The 21,744-nt window shown below is 36.8% G+C and overlaps 1 protein-coding gene across 1 annotated transcript; it reads right to left on the minus strand.

Moving 5' to 3' along the window:
- Positions 1-18,843: 18,843 nt before the first annotated feature.
- Positions 18,844-20,854, minus strand: LOC145112416 (Pentatricopeptide repeat (PPR) superfamily protein). Its single transcript, XM_079048578.1, has one exon. The coding sequence runs from the start codon at positions 20,825-20,827 to the stop codon at positions 18,947-18,949; it is 1,881 nt and encodes a 626-aa protein (XP_078904704.1). The 5' UTR covers positions 20,828-20,854; the 3' UTR covers positions 18,844-18,946.
- Between the last annotated feature and the right edge of the window lie 890 nt (positions 20,855-21,744).

The raw sequence follows: 21,744 nt of genomic DNA on the forward strand, positions 1-21,744 counted from the left end.
ATTGTCTCCGATCAGGATGTCAGGTTTACTTCCCGTTTTTGGCAGACGTTCCACGAGGAACTGGGTATGCGGCTGCACTTTAGTACAACTTTCCATCCGTAGACCGATGGTCAGAGCGAGCGGACCATTCAGACCCTCGAGGATATGCTGAGGGCGTGTGTTATTGATTTCGGTGGGAGCTGGGATTCTCACCTACCGCTGGCAGAGTTCGCCTACAACAACAGCTATCATTCCAGTATTGGCGTTGCGCCTTTCGAGCTGTTGTATGGTCGGAAGTGTAGAACTCCAGTCTGCTGGGGTGAGATTGGGCACAGGGTGATGGGATGGACAGAGGTAGTTCTGCAAACTACCGAAAAGATACAGCAGATTAGACAGCGTTTGCAGACCGCTCAGAGTCGGCAGAAGAGTTATGCCGACAGACGCCGATCTGAGTTGGAATTTCAGGTGGGTGACATGGTACTCCTGAAGGTCTCACCCTGGAAGGGTGTGATCCGTTTCAAAAAAGGGGAAAACTGGGTCCCCGTTTTATTGGGTCGTTCAGGATCATTGCCAGGGTTGGCAAGGTGGCTTATAGGCTGGAGCTTCCGGAAGAGCTTAGCCTGATTCATAGCACGTTCCATGTTTCGCAATTGCGGAAGTGTATCACGGACCAGGAGGCAGTGGTATCACTGGACGACATTCAGGTCGATGAGCGCATGAATTATGTGGAGAGGCTGGTGGCCATTTTGGAAAAGAAGAAGAAGATCCTTCGGAACAAGGAAATACCTTTGGTGAAGGTGCAGTGGGAACATCGGAGGGGATCTGAGTGGACATGGGAGCCGGAGGCGGAGATGCGTGAGCATTACCCGACATTGTTTATCCCAAGGGACTTCGAGGGCGAAGTCTAGTTCAAGTGGGGGAGAATTGTAACGCCCCGATTCTCAGGTATGGATTTAAATAAAAGGTTATTTGGTTTTAAGTCCTACTCGACGAGTTGGTTGCCCTACTCGTCGAGTAGCAGCGGGGTGGGATCGCGTGATTAGTGACCTACTCGCCGAGTCCATGAAGGGACTCGACGAGTAGGAGCTGGCAGATGAAACCCTAAATCCCGGGGTTTTGCACCCTATTTAAAGGAGCCTCAGCCTCCTTTGGCCTCTTTACAGTCTTTAAGAGCTCAGTGAAACCCTAATTCGTGTGGTACTCTTCTTGGTGTGATTTAAGCCTTGGAAAGAAGGTTGGCTAGGAGGGAAAAGCTTGAAGAGCAAAGGAGTTGAAGCAAGGAAGGTGTGGGAAGCAGAACTTACCTCAGCTAGCATCTTCTGGAGGTATCAAGTTGCAATATTTACTTCCCTTTCCTTCTATATCTCTTTTCTTTTGGTTGAGTTTTAGGGTTTTATGGATTTTGAGTTGATTTGGTGAGCTATGGGCTAGATCTGAAGTTGTAACTTCAGATCTGGACCGTTCCTAAGTCCTAGAGTCATAAAGTTGCGGGTTTGGGGGTGATTGAGGCCCTCCTTGTGCATGAAACCCCATTAAGAGCTTAGAATTGCCATTAAGAGCCTTTTTAGTCATGCATACACGTAAAGTTTGTAACTTTACGTGAAAAGTATGCTCTAGAAGCTTGGATCTATAATTTGGAGCCATTGCATGGCTTAAATGAGTCTGTTTGGCTTAAGGACTAAAGGAACTCGGCGAGTCGCAAGGTTGACTCGGCGAGTCGTATGAAGATGGCCTTGAACTCGACGAGTTGGATGAGCAACTCGGCGAGTCCGATGAAGATTTCCATAGACTCAACGGGTTGTATGAACAACTCGGCGAGTCGGATGAGTTTTCCCCAAGTTATGAATGCGTGTGTATCCGTCGTGTTGCAAGTAGGAAACTCGACGGGTGGCTTTAGGGTTCGATCGAAAACCGTTGGAGCTCGACGAGTCACCCCGGTGACTCGGCGAGTGGGAAAGAACTTCAAGGAGCTCGGCGAGTAGCTGAGGGTACTCGACGAGTTAAGGTCAACATGGACTGTTGACCTTGACTGAGGACTTTGACTTTGACCAGGGGTTGTCTAGTTGGCTCATGGAGCACTTTATAAGGTTGAGGACTTTTGAGTATGATTCGTTCTATAGTAATAGGTGGTGGAGTCTTTGGCAAGTGATTCGAGAGTTGGGATTTATCTACCGAGTCGTCATCTGCGAGGTGAGTTATCCTCACTATATCGATAGGGTCTAAGGCACCAAGGCCGGCCCTTTAGTTGTTATCGTTGTGGTAAATTACATGTGGATATGATCTGTTAGATCGGAATCAGGTTAGACAGTATGTTATGCTCTTATGATCCGTAGGGATTAATATGTTAGTGACCTGCTAGGTCAGTGCTCTAGTTATGAGTGATTGCTATGTTTGGTGATCAGTGAGATAGATATGTTTGATGATTGTATATGCCAGTATATGTTAGTTATGCGCACATGATTAATTGCTTGTTGCTTAGGTTGAGGCGGTCCTGCTCTGTGCTGAAGGCCAACACACCCTATGAGCGGTCCGTGGAGATTGTAGGCCCACGTGGCGGTCCAGTCATGCCGAAGGCTCGGTATAGATTCAGTTGGACTGTAGGCCCTGTAGGGCGGTCCAGTCAGGCCGATGGCCTAGTATGCATGTTGATCGATTGATTATTACGGATATGGTATTATCAGTGTGGTATTGGTATTTTGGGGGTAGGTCACTAAGCCCTCGGGCTTACAGTTTTCAGTTTATTGTTTCAGGTACTTCAGGAGATCATGGCAAGGCGAAGGCGTGACCGTACCGCTCCTCATCCTTATGATCTGGTTATTGGGACACTCTGATGAATAATGATTGAAAACATTTTTGTAAACAAATACTATTTGGTTTTGAATTATGATTGAAAAAGTTTAAATTTGGCGTAAAATTTTTGGATGTCACAACAACTTTCATAGAAACAAAGTGAAACATTCCAATTTAGGAAATGCACTTTCTTACATGATAAACACCATTTTCCTACAATAAAACAAATTTCATACAAACATTCCAATTTAAACAACCAAGTTTCTTAAATTTAGACTAACAAGTTTCTTAAATGACAAAATATCCAAGTTTCATAAAAGACAACCAACTATGACAACATTACCAAACACCATGCTACTCTATAATAAGAGCTTTTTCCTTTGAATTACCTGGATCACCATCATTACCAACTCTTTTACCCACCTTCAGCTTCAAGATTCGCTTTGACTTTCTTTTCCTCATCCTCTTCAACAAGGCTAAAATGTATGGTACGATTGGGACCTCTGGAGCTTGTCCATTTCCAACATCCTCTTCAACTTGACCCTCCTCTATTGCCTCTTAAACTTGCACGTCCTATAATGCCTCTTCAACTAGCACCTCATATAACAATTTCTCTAAATCCACCTCAGTCTGAACATGTGTTGCTTGTGTTTGAGTAACTTCCACCTCAAATGGGTGACTTGTATTTCTTCCAGGTGTTCTCCTTCAACCTGTATAGCATGGAAAAATATTGGTATTTGATGAATGAAAACCAACAAAACAACTAAAGTAGTTTTAGTGTATTACAATTACTTCCTGGTTCACATTAACATTTTGATTCCTTCTCTTCTTAACATTTAGTTTGTGGGTTAGTCTTCCAACTGAACAAGTTGCTTTATTGTGACCTGGTTGCTTGCAAACATTGCACTTGACCCCCTTTCCACTTTTGGAAACCTTCTTGGTGCCATTATTAACAGTTGAATTCTTTCTCTTCTTTTTTTATGTTATTCCCTTGTTTTCTATGGCATATCTTTTCCTTTTCATAATTGTGTTGGATTAGATGTCTAAGCCCATAACTATAATTGGTATGTTCTTGACCCTAGAGTAGCATGGTCCATTTCGGGTTGCATATCACCAGGACAATTTGATAGGATGGATACTTGGGTAAGAGGTTACTTATGATTTATTAATATATTATAAGTTCTAATATATTAATATGAAATCATATTATTTAATTAGTATTGATTAAGAATTAATTTGGAATTAATTTTGTCATCAAAAGAGACTAATTAAATATATAGGGATTGATTTGGTAAATCAATGATTCTTATAGCATGGGCCAATTGTTATTTAGGATGGGCTAAACAAATATGATAGTCCATGGATGGTCCATGGAGGTTTAACCCATGGAGCCTAAGTAATGTGAAAGGTCATGGTGCATTAGGGTTTGCATGGATGTAACCCTAGTTTTGCCACACTATAAAAGGACTCCATTAGCTCCTAAAATCGGCCTTGAAGTGTTCTTGGAGTTCATAGGAGCCGATTTTGAAGCTAGCAACCTCTCACTCAAGTTCTCCTTTGTCCTAGGTGTGTTGTGAACCGTTTGAGGCATCACACTTGGGGTGCTAAGTTCTTAAAGGCCAAACACAACAAGCTACATCAAGAGGTAATCTTATAACTCATTCTTATGTTGTTTATGTCTATTGTATGCTAGCTGTAGGTTTAATGCTTTGGAAACAATATTGCATGTATAATTAGAGAAAACATAGATCCAAAGCTTTTAGGGTTGTATGTGCACCATAGGATGTTGTAGTATACTAAAACCCAACAGTGGTATCAGAGCTATGGGTTGTTTTCTATTATATTTGATGCATGACTTAATTTTCAAAGTTGAAAAAAATCGATTTTCTGGCCTCTGACTGATGAACTCGCCGAGTCCACTGACTGACTCGACGAGTCCACTGGCTGAATCGACGAGTCCACTTAGTATAAGGTCAACTCGGCGAGTCATGTTCATGTAATCGACGAGTTGATGCTTCTGATGGAAAATTTTCGGGTTTTTTTGGCCTGTTTTGGATTAGGATCATTACCACAAAATGTTTTAGTTCATAAAATTTGATTTTGTTGATATGGTAGTGATCATGCTTATCCAATTAAAAGATAATTGACAAAATTTTCAAGATTTGTATTAGTTTATATGATTAGGCTAATTTTCTTGTAAGTTGTTGATATGAATTGTCTTGTCTTATGAGTTAGTTTAGATCATGATTAAAATTATATGATAATTTTTCCTTGTTAGAATTGATCTAAATGTTCCTTAATGAGATCCATAACTTGTCCTCAAGTTATGGAACATGAAAAGTTTTTCATAAATGTTTTAATAAACTCCATAACTTGTCCTCAAGTTATGGAAAATCAAGAGTCTTTTCATAAAACCAACACTAACTCATAAGTTATGGAAACCAAGAGTTTTGAAAAGTTTCAAAACTTGCCCTCAAGTTTTGGAATTTTTAAAGTCTCACTTTTGAAACATTAATTCCAAACCTATAATTTTAAAAGTTTAAAATTTAACCCTTATACTATTATAATATTATAAGTTTCATAATTTTATATATGTATAAGACAAGTCAGTCTTACCGTTAGTAGGCCTCATTCATGAAGTCGGTCTATAAGGGGGGTATAAGGTTACTGCCTATAAAGTGGCAGTTTAATGGGTGCCCACTCTCACCCACCGCTTCCTTGACTAGTGGAGGGTCGTTAGCCGAACGGGTAGGATAGGACATTAATTTTCATTAAAAGTATAATGATAATTATAAAGTAACTAAACTTTTATTAAATTCTCAATCTTAGTTACTTTAGGAAAAATGTGAATATCGTGCTATCCCATGAAATTGCACTTTGGTCCTTGTTAAGTCGTTAGTGGAGCGTGTGTGGTTAACCGACACACTAATCTGGGACTGACAGTGTGTGGCAAAGGGTAGCTTGATGTTAATCATAGATCAATGGAGCGCGTGTGGTTAACCGGCACATTGATTAGGTGATTTGTAACATTAAGAGTACCAAGCACATTTGCATGGTTATTTACACCTTGTTTGTGATCCTCGGCATCCCAATCACAAACTTGAAGGACACAATCGAGATTTAAACATGCCATTGAAAAGTTCAATGAATCTCAAAGGATCTAGGAATTTCAATCCAATTAAAACTTAATAATCAATTTCGTTTTTCATGGTGGAAATTGGTAAATCGTCATTTACCTACCTTCAAATATTTTACAATTGGATTACGGCATCCCTCTTCCGAATTGTAAAATGTTGTGTTGGGTCCTAGCCTTAATATTTCATTTGGGTGTTATATTAAGGACTTAAATCAACTAACTTGAATTTCTCCCGTTATAGATGTCTAAGTCAGACAACTATGGTCTTCCCGAATATTTTCTTTATAAATATGATATTCGACAAGACGATCAAGGTGAAAGATTAATCCCTTCTTCATGCTATAGTGGTACCTCACTTCCTCCACCTCCTCCAATAATTCTCCCTAGCACACAAGTTCAAAGACTTGAAAAGTTCAAGGTCACTCAAGCCCTATTGGTTAACAAACACCAAGATGGAAGGTCTATGTGTGCACATGTATTGGAGATGAAGTCACACATTGACAGGCTAGGAAAGTTGGGTGTCGTTGTTTCAAGGAAGTTGGTTGTTGACTTGGTTTTTCGATCACTTCCTAAGTCATATAGCGGGTTCTTTAAGGACTACTATATGGGAGATCACGACATGACTCTTATTGATCTAACATATTTTCTTGTTGCTGCTGAATCAGGAATGATTTGGCGTACCGGTAATGTAAATTTGATTGGAAGATCTACTTCCCAAACTTCCATGGAAATTGACAATGGCAACATTGGAAGTCCGGAAAAGATTTCTTTTCCCAATGGAAAGGGATCGGCCATGGTCAAGTCATTTGACCAAATGGTAAAGAGAAAGGCTAAGTCTGAGATAGTCCTGTGTACCATTCCCAAAGAGTCCATATGTTTCTATTGCCAAGAGAAGGGGCATTGGCTGCGAAGCTGCCGCATCTACCTGAAGGACCACAAGGATGGTAAAGTCAAAATGTTTGACTCTGCTTCAGGTAAGTCCACTATCTAACTCTATTAAGTTCTTATTTGGAGATTCTTAATACATGATGTAATGTAATTACATTTTTATGTTTTGTAGGATCAAATGAATGAAAGGAAACTTAGAAGAAGAGTAAGCTGATTATGATCGCGAAGAGATGGATTTCGATCGTATGGTTCGATGATCAGAATTTTGAGCTGCTGCTTAAAAGTTATGATAGATTGCTTAGGAATAGATAACAACATAGTTTTCATTTGTATTTACATTGTAAGGACTAGTATTCCGCACTTTTTAAATAAAGAAAAAATTTAGATTTTTATTTTATTTTAAGTTTCCTTACAATGGCATTTGTGAAAATTGTTGTTTATATGTTTCCATTGATAGCAAATATTGGAAAATGGATTTGATTATTTCGTTTGTGGTAGTGTCAAGATTTACCAAATAAGGAAAGATTCTCATCACCCAAGTTTCAGTTGGATAGAAACTTGGAATCATGCAACTTGTATTGTGTGATGAATGAGAACTTCATCTTTGGTAAATTAAGATTAATTCCTTGTTCACATGTATATGTGAGTCAAGTGAAGGACAAGGGGATTGGGTGCACTTGGTTGTGTGCTAATCAGGTCCACCACAAAGAACGATAAGACTATTCGTTATGATTTACTAAAGTTTAGTAAATATGGTTATGCTTACAGGTTTAAGTGTAATTCTGAAACATTAGAAAAGTTTCAATGTATGGCAGAACGAATAAGAAGAATCAAATTAGACAGAAAGATAAAAGTTTCTCCAATCTGAAAAGATGGGAGAGTACTTTAGTATCGTGTTTTATGATCATCTTAATGATTATGAAAGATCATATCACAATTGATAATCTAAGGACATCTTAGTGCATTTATATGGCTAAGAAGAGGAATCGTGAATTATTGAAATGCTTAAATCAATTAAGGTGAGTCATACTTCGTTCCAAAATCAAGTCTTAGAGTCATACTCCAAGATTAAAACTTGAGTAACATATATTAATAAGGTTTATAACACTCATCAAATATAGAGTAAAATGTTTCTTACTCTTGTACATTTGAAATTGGTAAGTTGTGATGTTTTTGATAAGACAAAGACCAACTAAGACCAATTGTGTGAAGTGTTTGTCTTGATAAGAAACCGCACTAACTCTTGAATATTTGTTTGTCAAGTAATGTTCCTTGACAAAGTGAATCTTATATGTCAAGAGGTCAGTGGGAGTCTTAAGGATCTTGAATAGCTTCAAGAATTAATCAAGAGTAAAACTATTGTTAATCACTAGCACACGACTTGAGGTGTTTTAACCTATCGTGTTGACATATTATTGTTTCTGTGCCCATTCCAGTTAAAGTTGACTATGCATGTGAGTTCTATGAGTGCTCAATTGTTTGCATAACAACTTGGAAGCGATGGTAGGCCCTTGAGCTGCCAGGTGGCAAGAAATTAAGATTGAACAAGTTCAGTCCATATGAGTTTGAATTTGTCATAGACCTTGTCATATGATAATGGTTGGGAATGACAGATTCACATGGATATGAACACATACACCATAAAATCTAAGTGTCATAAGGTTTCTCTCAAATTCATGAAAATGATTGTGAGGAAACGCTTTCACTAAGTAGATTTTAAGGAGATAGCAATTGTGATATTTGCATTCTCAAATTTGATTATGATTACGGCATCCCTCTTCATAGTTCGAATTGTGAGAAATGGAAAAAGGTCTAAACATTTGAGACTTATTGCTGCAAGTTCTAAAATTGTTTAGGCACACATGTGTGCTACCTAAGGAAAAATGTATGAGTTTGAGAAGCTTAGATAAAGGCTTATCAAAGCATCTCGTGTCAGAAATCTGAACGTTGGTAACAAAGTCAATAAGTATTGATTTCTAGAAGTCCAGCTGATTTCTGGTTACATGTCAAAGCTAGTGGGAGCATAAGTGTTATGCTAGTAAGATAATAATTATGATACTAGTGGGAGCATAATAATTATGGCGAGTGTTGCAAGTTAGCAATGTTAGTTATAGAAAACAAAAGTTTCAATTTGCAAAGTTACAGAGTTTGAAAGGTTGTTTTGCTATAATTAAGGGAGAGGAATTTATACTTCATTTCAATTCTAAAAGCTTAGATTGTGAGATTTTGATCAAATTTAGTCAAGGACATATATGAATGTTATGTTGAAAAGATTCGACATAAGGAAATTCTATATATGGAAATGTTATAGCAAGAGACTGGTAAAGTATCCGGTCTTTATGTGAGTCATTATGAATCGTATTCCATATGCTTCGGATATAGGATCGATTACATATGCTATAATATTAATATGTTCTAATTTTCCAAATGCCTATAGCATTAAGAGGGAAAAGGAACTAGAACGAGATATGACTAAAATGGTTAAGCAATTGTCGACGACAATCTGAGGTTTACCAAAGATTGGTTGCTCGTGGACAGTTGGAAGTATATTGTAAATTTTGGAAGGACCATATTGACATACTCTGAGAAGAGGTAACTCTTGTTCATAAGTGATAATCAAAATGGGATTATGGAAATGTTCCATAAGTGGAAGTTAATCATTAAATCTGTGTAAGATTAGAAAACTTAATGCAAGAAGGATGTTCAAAGGAATGTACTTTGAATGTCAGACTTCGTTTCCATAGAATTTCTCTCCATTGGAATACTTTGTAATGTCTGTTTCCAAGTCTCTGTGACTTTTGTGCATAGTCATTACAAGAGGATCAATGCATATAAGTTTAGAATCTAATAGATTTCAGTAAATGGCAAGAATTTGGTATTCTTACATTTATCATAAGGATTTGGAATTGTGAAATAAGCATCATTGAAATGTTGTTAATTGATCTATTTCACAAAGAGAGGACCATAGGTAAACATAGTGTGCATGATTGGAGCATGACATAACTATTGTTTTAACTCAAGTATTAAGTTGATAAATCGAAACATTATACAATGAATAATGTGTAATCAATATGGTGATTAAATAAAAGGTGTTTTATTTATATTCACAAGCTCTGAGACCATATTGGATTCGATTATTCTTGTGTTTCACTTTGCATGTTTTGACTTCCCGAATAACTAGGTTATTCAAACCATCCATAGTCGATCATACTTTGGAAGTAGGTATTGAGGCAAGACTGTCATGAATCTGGCTGTAGATTGTCTAGGTGTTTTAGACATAACACAAGTTTGCTGCAGTGTTCATGAGTACTCCTGGAATAAGATTCGAGTATTGGATTAAATCCACGCTCATTTGAATCACTTCATGGATTTTATCACGAGTGATTGTAAGAAGATAATATCTTATATTCTTGAAACCAAGACATGTGAGTTGTAATTTACAAGTCGGTTGCACATTGACGTATGTAAACGCACCAGTAACTTGGTGTTATAAAACATATTGTTGTGTGTAATTTGATGAGTAAGTACAAGCAAGCATTTGAGTCGAATTTTATCCGTTCCTTTTACCCAATGTGGGATAAAAGCGATATCTGTAGGCCCCTCGATGATTTAGTGATAACACCCTAAGCGCTTGGCCAAGCCTGGACTGATTTGATTTGTTCAATTAGTCAGTTGTCATAAATCGGAAATCGGGAAACAACAGATGGACAGAGAGAATGATTATAATCCATGTCTCAGTCCATATGATATCTTGTAGAATAGAGGAATATATAATCCCTTATCTAATGGACGTGTCATTGACTAGGTCAGAGTTCGACAGCGGCTTTTAAGAGCTACGATTGCTAGTCGGGATTTTGGAGTCGTACTTGCAATAATAGTTATTAGACTTATCCAAGTGGTAGACTGTTGAATTAAATGTCTAAGCCCATAACTATAATTGGTATGTACTTGACCCGAGAGTAGCATGGTCCATTTCGGGATGCATATCACCAGGACAATTTGATAGGATGTATACTTGAGTAAGAGGTTACTTATGATTTATTAATATATTATAAGTTCTAATATATTAATATGAAATCATATTATTTAATTAGTATTGATAAAGAATTAATTTTGAATTAATTTTGTGATCAAAAGAGACTAATTAAATATATAGGGATTGATTTGGTAAATCAATGATTCTTATAGTGTGGGCCAATTGTTATTTAGGATGGGCTAAACCAATATGATAGTCCATGGATGGTCCATAGAGGTTTAACCCATGGAGCCTAAGTAATGTGAAAGGTCATGGTGCATTAGGGTTTGCATGGATGTAACCCTAGTTTTGCCACACTATAAAAGGACTCCCTTAGCTCCTAAAATCGGCCTAAAAGTGTTCTTGGAGTTCATAAGAGCCGATTTTGAAGCTAGCAACCTCTCACTCAAGTTCTCCTTTGTCCTAGGTGTGTTGTGAACCGTTTGAGGCATCACACTTAGGGTGCTAAGTTCTTAAAGGCCAAACACAACAAGCTAAATCAAGAGGTAATCCTATAACTCATTCTTATGTTGTTTATGTCAATTGTATGCTAGCTGTAGGCTTAATGCTTTGGAAACAATATTGCATGTATAATTAGAGAAAAAATAGATCCAAAGCATTTAGGGTTGTATGTGCACCATAGGATGTTGTAGTATACTAAAACCCAACAAATTGATCCTTCAAGCATTATTCTATTCACAGGGGTAAAGGTAGTGTGTATTCAGTTTCTAGCCACATGTTACACCCATTCATCCCTGAAATTCTATACATATATGATTTCATGTAGGTATAGTTACTAAACATCTTGTCCACATATTCATTTGCATTCCTATTGAGATACATTACACTAGCAACATAATAGACACAACCATATCCATTAAGTTTTGATAACCTACATGAGCAAGTTCTATTCTCTAGATTAACCTCATATGCATCTCCAATTCCTCTTACCTCAAACTGATTCAAGCCACTTGGTAGTGCAGTGTAATGCCTCTGTTGAATCTTTAATTTATTGAGTAGCTCTCTTATTTTTGGGCATACTTGATTTCCCGCATGCTTGTCCCTTCAAGTTTAACTTGTATAATCTTCCTATTATATACATTCTTAATTTCTCTAACATTGTGATAATAGGTTTTTTCTAGCATCAACTATGATGGCATTGACACTTTCACACATACCATTCTCTACAACAACACAACATCTTCCAGTTTGGTAAAATGCCAATGACCAAGTCTTTAGGTCTATGTCTATCACATACTTATGAGCATTTGGATTTAACATCTCAAGCTCTTTCATTGCAGTTTTGAATGCTTACTCAGTTGTTGATCTTGCAGCTCTCTAGAATAAATTAATGTAATGGGCACCACTATACCTTTTCTGCAAGTTTTGGTTGATGTGCCTAGCACATTGTTTTTACTCTGTAAAGGGTAGCATCTATTTCATAGCCTCTATCAAAACCTATAACAACAAACATTAACAAGATTATGTACCGAAAAACAAAGCATAGATAATCCATAATTCTATAATAAAAAAAATAGTAAATACATTGTGCTGATATGACATTAAGCTGTAGCCATTTCCTAAATTCAATTGCAAATCATCAATCAGATTATCCAAAAACCACTTCCAATTCTCTTTGTTCTCAACACATACTGTTGCCCATGAAATGGGATAAATATGATTGTTTGCATCTCTGCCAATAGCACATAGTAATTCTACCTTACAAATGCCTTTCAGAAAACAACCATCAAGTCACATTATCCTTTTGCATCCCTCTATCCATCCTTTTTTCACTCCATCAAAGAAAACATAGAGTTTACTAAAGTACTTCTTCCCATCTGGCATGTTGTTGATATCAAGTTTCACAGTAGAACCTAGATTTAATCATCTAATATCTTATCCATATGACCATAACTTTGCATAATTTTATCACACTCATCTTTTATCTATGTAAGATTTGTTTGGTATAATGACTTCCAATCCATGCATATGAAACCAATGAACCTAACTTAAAGTTCCCAGCACAATTATGTTCTAATTTCAAAGATTTTATCTGGACGTTGTCTTCATCACTCATCCATGATACATATAACCTGAAGGTACACTCACCCTTGCAACAACATGCCAACAACCTTTTCCTATCATTTTTAATAAAGCACAATTGGTACCTATTGGCTACGATATAGTTGCACAACATAGTTTTTACTTGAATTGGATCTTTACATCTCATACCAAGTATGGGATTTTTGTTTCTTCCAGTGTGTTTACTCATTAAAAATGGCATGAACTTGACTTGTGGGTTCACTTTCATCCTCATCTTCTACATCATGGTTGGTATCCTCCTACTACCCTTCACTTTCATCCTCATCCTCTGAGTCCCTTCCGACTTTCTGAGTTCCTTCCAACTCCTTGAGTCCCTTCTGACTCCCTCAGTATCTTTCAACCGGTACGGGTCTATTTCACCCCTACAACTAGCATACAATCATATTGGTAAGAGTCATAAAGACAACAAGAAGTAAGTGTCACAAAGACAACTATCATCCTACAACATAATCTAGTGGGTCGGTATTGGTACCTTCGACCCACAAGTACAGTGAAGAGACTCACCTCAATCTGATGATAAACAAATCATACACTCGAGCTGCTGCTACCACGACTCATCACACTGAACATATCCAAAATCAACCTTAATTAATAATCAGGGTAACAACTCATAATCAATGGTCCAAATCATATTCTATCTTACTAAGGATAAAAGACCATTTTACCCTTCCCATACTTAACCCAACTAATAATGACCCAAAACCCATAATGACCCAAGTCCTAAAAATGGACCAAAAGGACTTCGGGGAGTACGCCATGTGTACTTCCCCATTACGCCCAATATATTGGGCTTCAACAGGAAAGGAATTCGGGATAAACCCGTTACGCCATGCGTACCTAGAGGGTAAGCCCGACATACTCCCCTGTTGCCCAAAAAGCACCTTTAAGCTCTTAATGCTTAAAGATCATACGTCCAACTCATATTTCTTAATCTTGGGAAGGTCTTAACTGATAAAGTCGACAACTTTAAGCTTTTGCATGGCTTAATAGATCCCAAAACCAAACCCTAGGTTCATAACTTCACAAAATGACCAACAATTCATGCATCTAGGGGTGTCAAAAAAACCCGAACCCGATTAACCCGACTCAACCCGAACCCGAATAAGGTACTTAGGGTCGGGTTTAATATGGTCAAAATTCTAAATCGGGTCATTCGGGTTAACCCGACATACCCGAATTGCATTTAGAGTCGGGTTTAGGGTTGATTTTTAAAAAAAAATCGGGTTGCGGGTTAACCCGATTAACCCGAATAAGGGGCATACTATAATTTTTTTACATATTGTATCCCCCACATGTGAAGTACAAACACATGTTCTTTGAAATAATAAAATTATTATGCAAGCTTATAATTTTGAGCGTCAGAGATGAAAGAAAGGAAGTTTGTTTTGCCAATTCAACAGTTATTTTGGATATAAACACTTGATTTCAAATTCATTTTGATTTTTGTTGCTAATATTTTAAATTGTTGCTGTGACGTAAATTTTATTATTGAATGTTTCAACAAGTATTTAATATTTAAGTTTTTACCATGTCAATTTATAAACTAAGTAACTAATTACAAATTACTAAAATACAAAAAAATGACATTTTTGATAAATGCTATGTTAACAGAGAGTTCAAAAGCTTATAAAAATTCTTTATATATAAGTCACAGAGAGTTCAAAAGGTAACAAAAATTATGTATATGTAAGTTACAGCAAGTTTATGAACCCACGTTTTTTAGTTTTTTAATTCATTCTATGTACAAAGAGTTTACTTTTTAAAACGTTACATTTTAGGTCCTTATATTTATAAGTTATTTGCTAAAATAAACAAATATTACTTTATTTCTATTTAAACCCGATTAACCCGACTAACCCAACCTGGTTAACCCGAAACCCGTCTAACCCTAACCCGACTAACCCAAACCTTAATAGGGTCGGGTTTAGGGTCAATTTTTTTTAAGAAAAAACCCGATTAACCCGACCCGTTTAACCCGAAACCCAATCGGGTTGACCCGATTAACAGCCCTACATGCATCGGTGGGCTATAACCCTCAAGATCTGATTTTTATGACTTAACAACCTCAGAAATGGCTAGAAATGATGCTCAAGGGTTTTGAAGTAGCTCATACTCACAAAAACCAAAGCCATGGGACCAAAAACACATAAGGATTCACCAACAAACAAGATCTAGCAAATGAACCATCAAGGTGAGAACTTTATACCTCCAAAAGCTTGCAAAGGTGAAGGAAACTCTGGATCTACAAGCTCCAAGCCCAAAAATCCTCAATAGTGTGCTTCTCCTTCTTCCACAATGCTCCAAGAACACTTTTAAGGTTCAAAACGAACTCTAAAAGGTTAGGGTTTCGAAATGACAGAAATGAGGAATGGAGGCTGGTGATAAGGGAGGTATCAAGGGTTATAAGTGTTAGATTATGTGTCTATGCCAATAACTAAATTGGTATATACTTGAATTATTAGCAAAGTCCTTTTGGGTTGCTCTCAAACCTAGTAATTGAATAGGATGACTTCTAGAGAGAGTGGCTGATTTATTGATTTATTATATGATTAATAAATAGCAATAAATGATTTATTAATATATTATGAGAATAATATATTAATTAGAAATAGTATTATTTAATTAAGAAATAGTCAGAAATTAATTATAATTAATTTTAGGATTAATTAGATTAATTAAAAGTACAATTACCTAAGCTGTAAATATTCAGTAGTTGAACAAAAGGGTTCTAGAGCCTTCCCCATAGGAGGTTGACGGTTTTGGGGGAATATTCTAGGGTTTTAAGAATATCCCTTGAGGATAATTAGGAAACCACATAATTACCTGATTTGAAATATTATTATTTTACTCAAGTAAGGATTATCCTGGGTTTTCCTAACAACTATAAATAGGGTCTTACACCCTTCACATTTCGGCCATCACTTCTCTCAAAAGGATAGCCAAAAATATACCTCCCATCTCCTCTCTCTTCAAGTCTCATAGTTGTTAGGGTTTGGGTGTGAACCATCAGAGACACGAGATTTCTGGTGCTTGCTTCCAAGAGCTATTGAAAAAGGATTTGATTAGTTATTTACAACAATAACTAAAAGGTATGTAAACCCGAACCTTTTATGTTTTTTGAAATTAATAGGGTTTCAATAGGGTTCTTTTGATGTTCATAGTTTATAGCTTTCTATAGTGAAAACATAGTTCCAATTAGGTTGCAAGTGAACTTAAGGGTTAAGTTATTTTCCACTACATGATTTTGTAACATATAAAAACCTAACAATAAGACCTTTAAATAGGGTCTTAACCCTAAAAATTAGGGTTTTGGTTCAACGACATTATGCCCTGCGTACGCATGGTACGCCCGTGTACTACATGGAATGGCCACGTCCAACTTCCTTAGCTATGCCATGCGTAGCTGCAATCTACGCTCCGCGTAATGGACCAAAATGCAAACAATTTTATAATTTAAGTCATACATGAAAATACCTGGGACACGGGTGTTACAGATAAGGCTTAAAGGCCTCCCTACTTATGATCGTTTCTTTTTCCTTCTCCCCGTTATGTATCATGGCTCAAAACTCACTTAATATATATATATATATATATATATATATATATATATATATATATATATTCAATTTATCTAACTATTTTACTTTAATTATTATTTTCTCAACCATCTTAATTTTGTTTTCGACATATAATATACCAAAACGAAAGTATCACAAGAAGAATACAAATATATAACAGTTTATCCACTTGAATAATGTTTTGGTTCAAAATCCGTGTTAAAAAATGAGAAAGAAAATCATTTGTTGAAAATTGGTTAAACCAATTTTTCAAACAAAACCTTAAGTAGATGTATATGTTCTCAAAACTTTTCATCATTCTCCTCCCTCCTCCCTATCCCCCTCTACCACTACTCGTTCCCTTAATGTTATTCGGTTTTGGTCCATCTTTCTTGTCACATACCTAATGTTTAGGGGTGCCACCATCCCCCTTACGGCTTTACATCGACCCACGTGCTTTTCCATTCACGATTCCTCTGCTACTAGTCGTTCCATCAAGTTCCCTTGATGTTGCTACTTCAACTTACAACTTATTTGATTTTTGGTCCCTCTTCCTTGGGTTTTGTTAGTGGATAACAAAGTTTTGTCATGGTAAGGGGAGACGACAATGAAGACACAAGAAGAAGTGTTCGTTGTCGTTTTCAACTTCTTGACAAACAAGTTTGTTAATAATAACAAAATAAATAAATGTTAGTAATAAAACGAATATAAATTCCAGTTATTTACCTATTAAAACGAATATAACCGGAAGTCTAGAACCCACTCTTATATATGTGATACAATATCCATAGTGCTTTTGCGCACAATAAACCCTGCAAATTTTCGTTTCATTTCTATCGCATTTCCTTTGTTCCTCTTTACACTCCGCTCCCGAGTTCACTAAAGGAAAGAAAAGAAAAGAAAACGAGAGAAATGAAATTAAAGTAGTCGATCTTCCTTTCCTTTCTCTACGGTTCCTTCTGATTTGGATGATTTTGGAGGATAGTGTGTAGGGAAAATTAACTTGAATATTCTTTTCCTTTCTCTTCCTTTCTCTCCTTAAATGAAACTCGGGAGTAAAGATCTTTCTAAATCTTCCTGCTTCCTTTCCTTTCTCTCGTTGGAGCGGAGTGATAGGGTTTCGCTTTTGCCATGAGCAGATCAGGTCAACGTCCGGATCAAGCATGAAACGTATGCTAATTGCAATACATTTGAGATATCAGTCAACGGAATGGATTGATCATCGTCGTTATTTACAAAATTAGTAAATTAGGGTAAGAAATTTCTTTAGTATTTACAGTCGTACGGGGCTAATATATTATCTAACTCATGCAAATGAAATATCTCCTATTAAACTGGAATTGTTCAATGGTAGTTACCTTTTTGAAGCATTTTAGTTGTCTTCGTGAGAGTTTTCATATCATGTATGGAGCATTAAGTTTTTTTCTTTCCAAGTACATTTTAGCTTGAATATATAGTAATAGTGGACATGAAATATAGAGTTTTACATTCTCACTAACATTATTGTTTTACAGTCAAGCTGAATGCCAATCGGACAGTGATTGGAACATTTGGTGGTTTTGACGAGTTCATGAACCCCGTCATTGGCAATACAGTGGAAGTCAATGGTGAAGAAAAAAATGACATAGGCATGGTGGTAAGTGGATTTTTTTTATCACAAGATTAATGTGGTGTTTTCTTTTGACCTAATAAAAAAATAAATGATTTAATAGAGAAAGTCAAGAGAAAAAGGAATTTTCGCATAAAGATTAATCCTCTTTTTTTTTTTTTTTATTATTATTATAAATTTATCCTCAAATTTATTTTTACCTTCCATTTCCGTAAGTATATGGTCATTTTCTCAAATATATTTTAAACATAATTTACCAAGACAAACATTTTATGGATATGGCATTGGGGAAACAAGGTCTAAACAGTAATTGGCCTTGATAAATTGACGAAAATCTCCCTGCTTTGTTTACGCAAGTCATAAGAGGGAATAGCGTAGCCACTGTTGAAGCACTTGAGCCATTCAGCAGAGCCCAATGACTCCAAAATCTGGTCTTTTGCACAAACGAAAGTTCTTGTCCCATCTTTTTTTAGATGTGACAAAAAATTGTAATTTTATGTAAACTTTGTGGTAATGTCAATGATCAGAATCTACTAAAAGCAATCAGAGTTTGTTTGGTTGGATGGAATGACACGACATGGTAATTGAATGGATCATTACCATTCCACGGTCATGTTTATGTTGAGTTACTTGGGTGGAATGAATGAATTGAATCATTAACTCATGTCGTGTGGTAGGTAAGAAACAAGTAATGGAATGAATATTATTGACAACGACAAAAATATCCATGTAACACAAGATGTATCATTCAATATTATCCTCGAAAGAAATCAAAGTACAATGTTGTAATAGAATGAAACAAAAGTAGGGTGCTATAATACAAAAAATAAATAAAAGTAAATTACTATTGTATAGACCAAGTAACAACCTTACCAATAGTCCTTACACGAACAAACCCCATCTTTAAAATGATGGAAACGAGTCGGATCCCTAACAACAAATCTACGATCCACAACCTTACTAACCAACTTTATAAACAAATGGCAATCTCCACAAACCCGTAAATTCTTTATCACAACAATCTCCTCCCCAATTTCAGTACTCAATAACGCAAACGCAATCGCCAATCTCTCACTATGAACAAACCCATTTTCACCCCTAGATGACACATTCACCAAATCATCAAGTCTATCCAACATCACATATATCTCCTCACTCTCCGGATGATTCATATCACCCGCTATAAATACATGAGCCCGACCTTTATGCTCAAAATAGCTATACCCGGGGCCCTTTCTAAGCCTTCGATCTCTCATCATCACTCGAACCCTTAATATTCCTTCCATGTTATTAACTTCCGTGTATAAATTCGATAACAAAACATAGTAACCGATATTTTTAGGTTCGAGCCTAATCACATGGTCAAAAGCTAACTCGGCTAAGTCAACGTTCTTGTGGATCTTGCAAGCACCCAAAAGAGCTCCCCAAACTGCTCCATCGGGTTCCATTGGCATTGTGTTAATGATGTTGTGAGCATCACCGAGTCGACCCGCCCGGCCCAAAAGATCCACTACACACGAGTAATGTTCTGGGCCCGGGTTTAGCCCGTGATTTACCTTCATTGTATTGAAATAACCTAACCCTAGATCAGTTAATCCAGCGTGACTACACGCGGATAATACACTAACGAAAACCGGCCCGTCGGGCCGGATGTTGGCCCGTATCATCTCGTTAAAAAGATGAACCGCGGTCTCGCCTTGCCCGTGCATTCCGTATCCGCCTATAATCGCGGTCCATGATACTAGATTTTTTTCTGTTAGGGTATCGAAAAGCTCTTGGGCTTTTACTAGGTTTCCACATCTAGCATACATGTTGATTAAAGCGTTGTTCAAGAAAATGTTGTGTTTGTAGCTACTGGTTTGTATTTTCTTTTCTATGTTCATACCGATTCTTTGGGCTCCAAGATGAGCACAAGATGAAAGAACTCCAACGAGTGTTATAGGGTTAGGTTCCATACCTGACGATTCGAATTTTGAGTAGAGTTCCAAAGCTTCTGTGGCGTATCCGTTTTGTGCGTATCCGGAGATCATAGCGTTCCAGGTGGCTAGCTCTTTGACAGGTATGTTATCGAAGAATTTTCTCGCAAGTTCATTTGAATTACATCGAACGTACATTGTAAGCAAGCAATTCCCGACGCAGAAGTCGTTGTCTAGTCCAGATTTAGCCACGAAACAGTGTAGAGATTCAGCGAATTTCAAGTTTCCAGGATCGGTACAACCTGGAATCAGACCTAAAATGGTGACAGCATCAACGCGAACACCCAAAAACCTCATCTGACGAAACAATTCATACCCGGATTGAAACTGATTGTTTCGAGTGTACCCAGAAACCAGAGCATTGTAGCAAACTGTAAGTTTTTGGGAGTGTGGACTTTCGTCGAACAGTTGGCGTGCGTCTTCGATAAAACAACATTTCCCATAGAGAGAAATCAATCCCGTTTGAACGAAGGGTTCTGAGTTACAACCGGTTTTAATGACGTGACTGTGGAGCTGTGTGCCTGAGATTGGGAGAGATAGAACGGCGCAGGACTTGAGAGCAACGGGAAAGGTAAATGCGTTTGGAGAGGCACCGGATCGGAGCATTTGGCGGTAGAGATCGAGGCATTCTTGATAGTTTCCGTTTTTTGTTAGCTCCCGGAGCTGGGTGTTCCATGATGTGCAGGTGCTGTGGGTTCTACTGGCGACGGTGAAACGAAGGTGGTGGGAAAGGAGTTTGTTTGTGGAATGGAGAGCGAAGGACCGTTTGGTCATAGCATGAATCCACCGGGTGCTTTCTGTATATGTTTTTTGTGATATATAGTATATACGCTCGATTTTTTATAAATTTGTAAGCTAATCACTTATACTTATACGTTAAGAAAGCTAATTAATTTTTTTTTTTCATAAATTTGTAGTATTTTATAGAATAATTTATATAATTATGGATATGGTTTATCGTTTTTCTTATTGCCTTTTTTTTGTCCATAAAATAGAAATTGTAATATTTCCACCCTATAATATAATCCATAATACTTTTTGACTTTTTTTTCGAAACCGTGATTTAACTCATATCCATTAAATCCTTGAAAATTACAATGACACCCTCGTCTTTTTCATATTCTTTTTCCAAGAACCTTAAAATGAGAATTCACATAAACGTCCAAACTTAACAGTTAACACTTAAATAATTAAGTCCATTAATATTACAATCATGTACTTTTATCCTTTTCCAAGAACCCGAACATCAAAAGTAAATTTAACCAAAATTCCCAAATCAAACTTTAAATTGAAACAAAATTACTTTTTAATTTGTATATTGATATCAAAAACTCCTTTTACACCTTTTTTTGTCTAACTCAAGCAAAGAATCCATTGTTATTGATCAATCATCTCCAAACACGGAAAATCCTTCTGAATTATCTCCACAGTTTTGTTACAAAAAAAATGCTCCTCTAATCTATGTTTACTCTTCCCTTCTTCTCTTCTTTAGTTTCTTATCCGCGGCCTCTCTACACCTCAATGAATGGAGGTCATAAAAATAATCATTTGTCTTTTGATATGTCTAAATTAGATCATTATTTTTTCTGTACATAGTTGTACTTTAAATAAATAAATACCATATACATTAATGGAAATCCATCTGAAACTTTGTAATAAACAACCATAGAAGAAGAATCCAAATTGTCATG

The sequence above is a fragment of the Lactuca virosa genome, chromosome 5, assembly GCF_052849685.1.
Source record: "Lactuca virosa cultivar CGN04683 chromosome 5, Lactuca_virosa_CGN04683_v6, whole genome shotgun sequence".
NCBI classification, from domain to species: Eukaryota; Viridiplantae; Streptophyta; class Magnoliopsida; order Asterales; family Asteraceae; genus Lactuca; species Lactuca virosa.

What these genes read in the sequence shown, in the direction of transcription:
- LOC145112416 (XM_079048578.1), bottom strand. Translation starts at nt 20,827, where the DNA reads ATGACCAAACGGTCCTTCGCTCTCCATTCCACAAACAAACTCCTTTCC.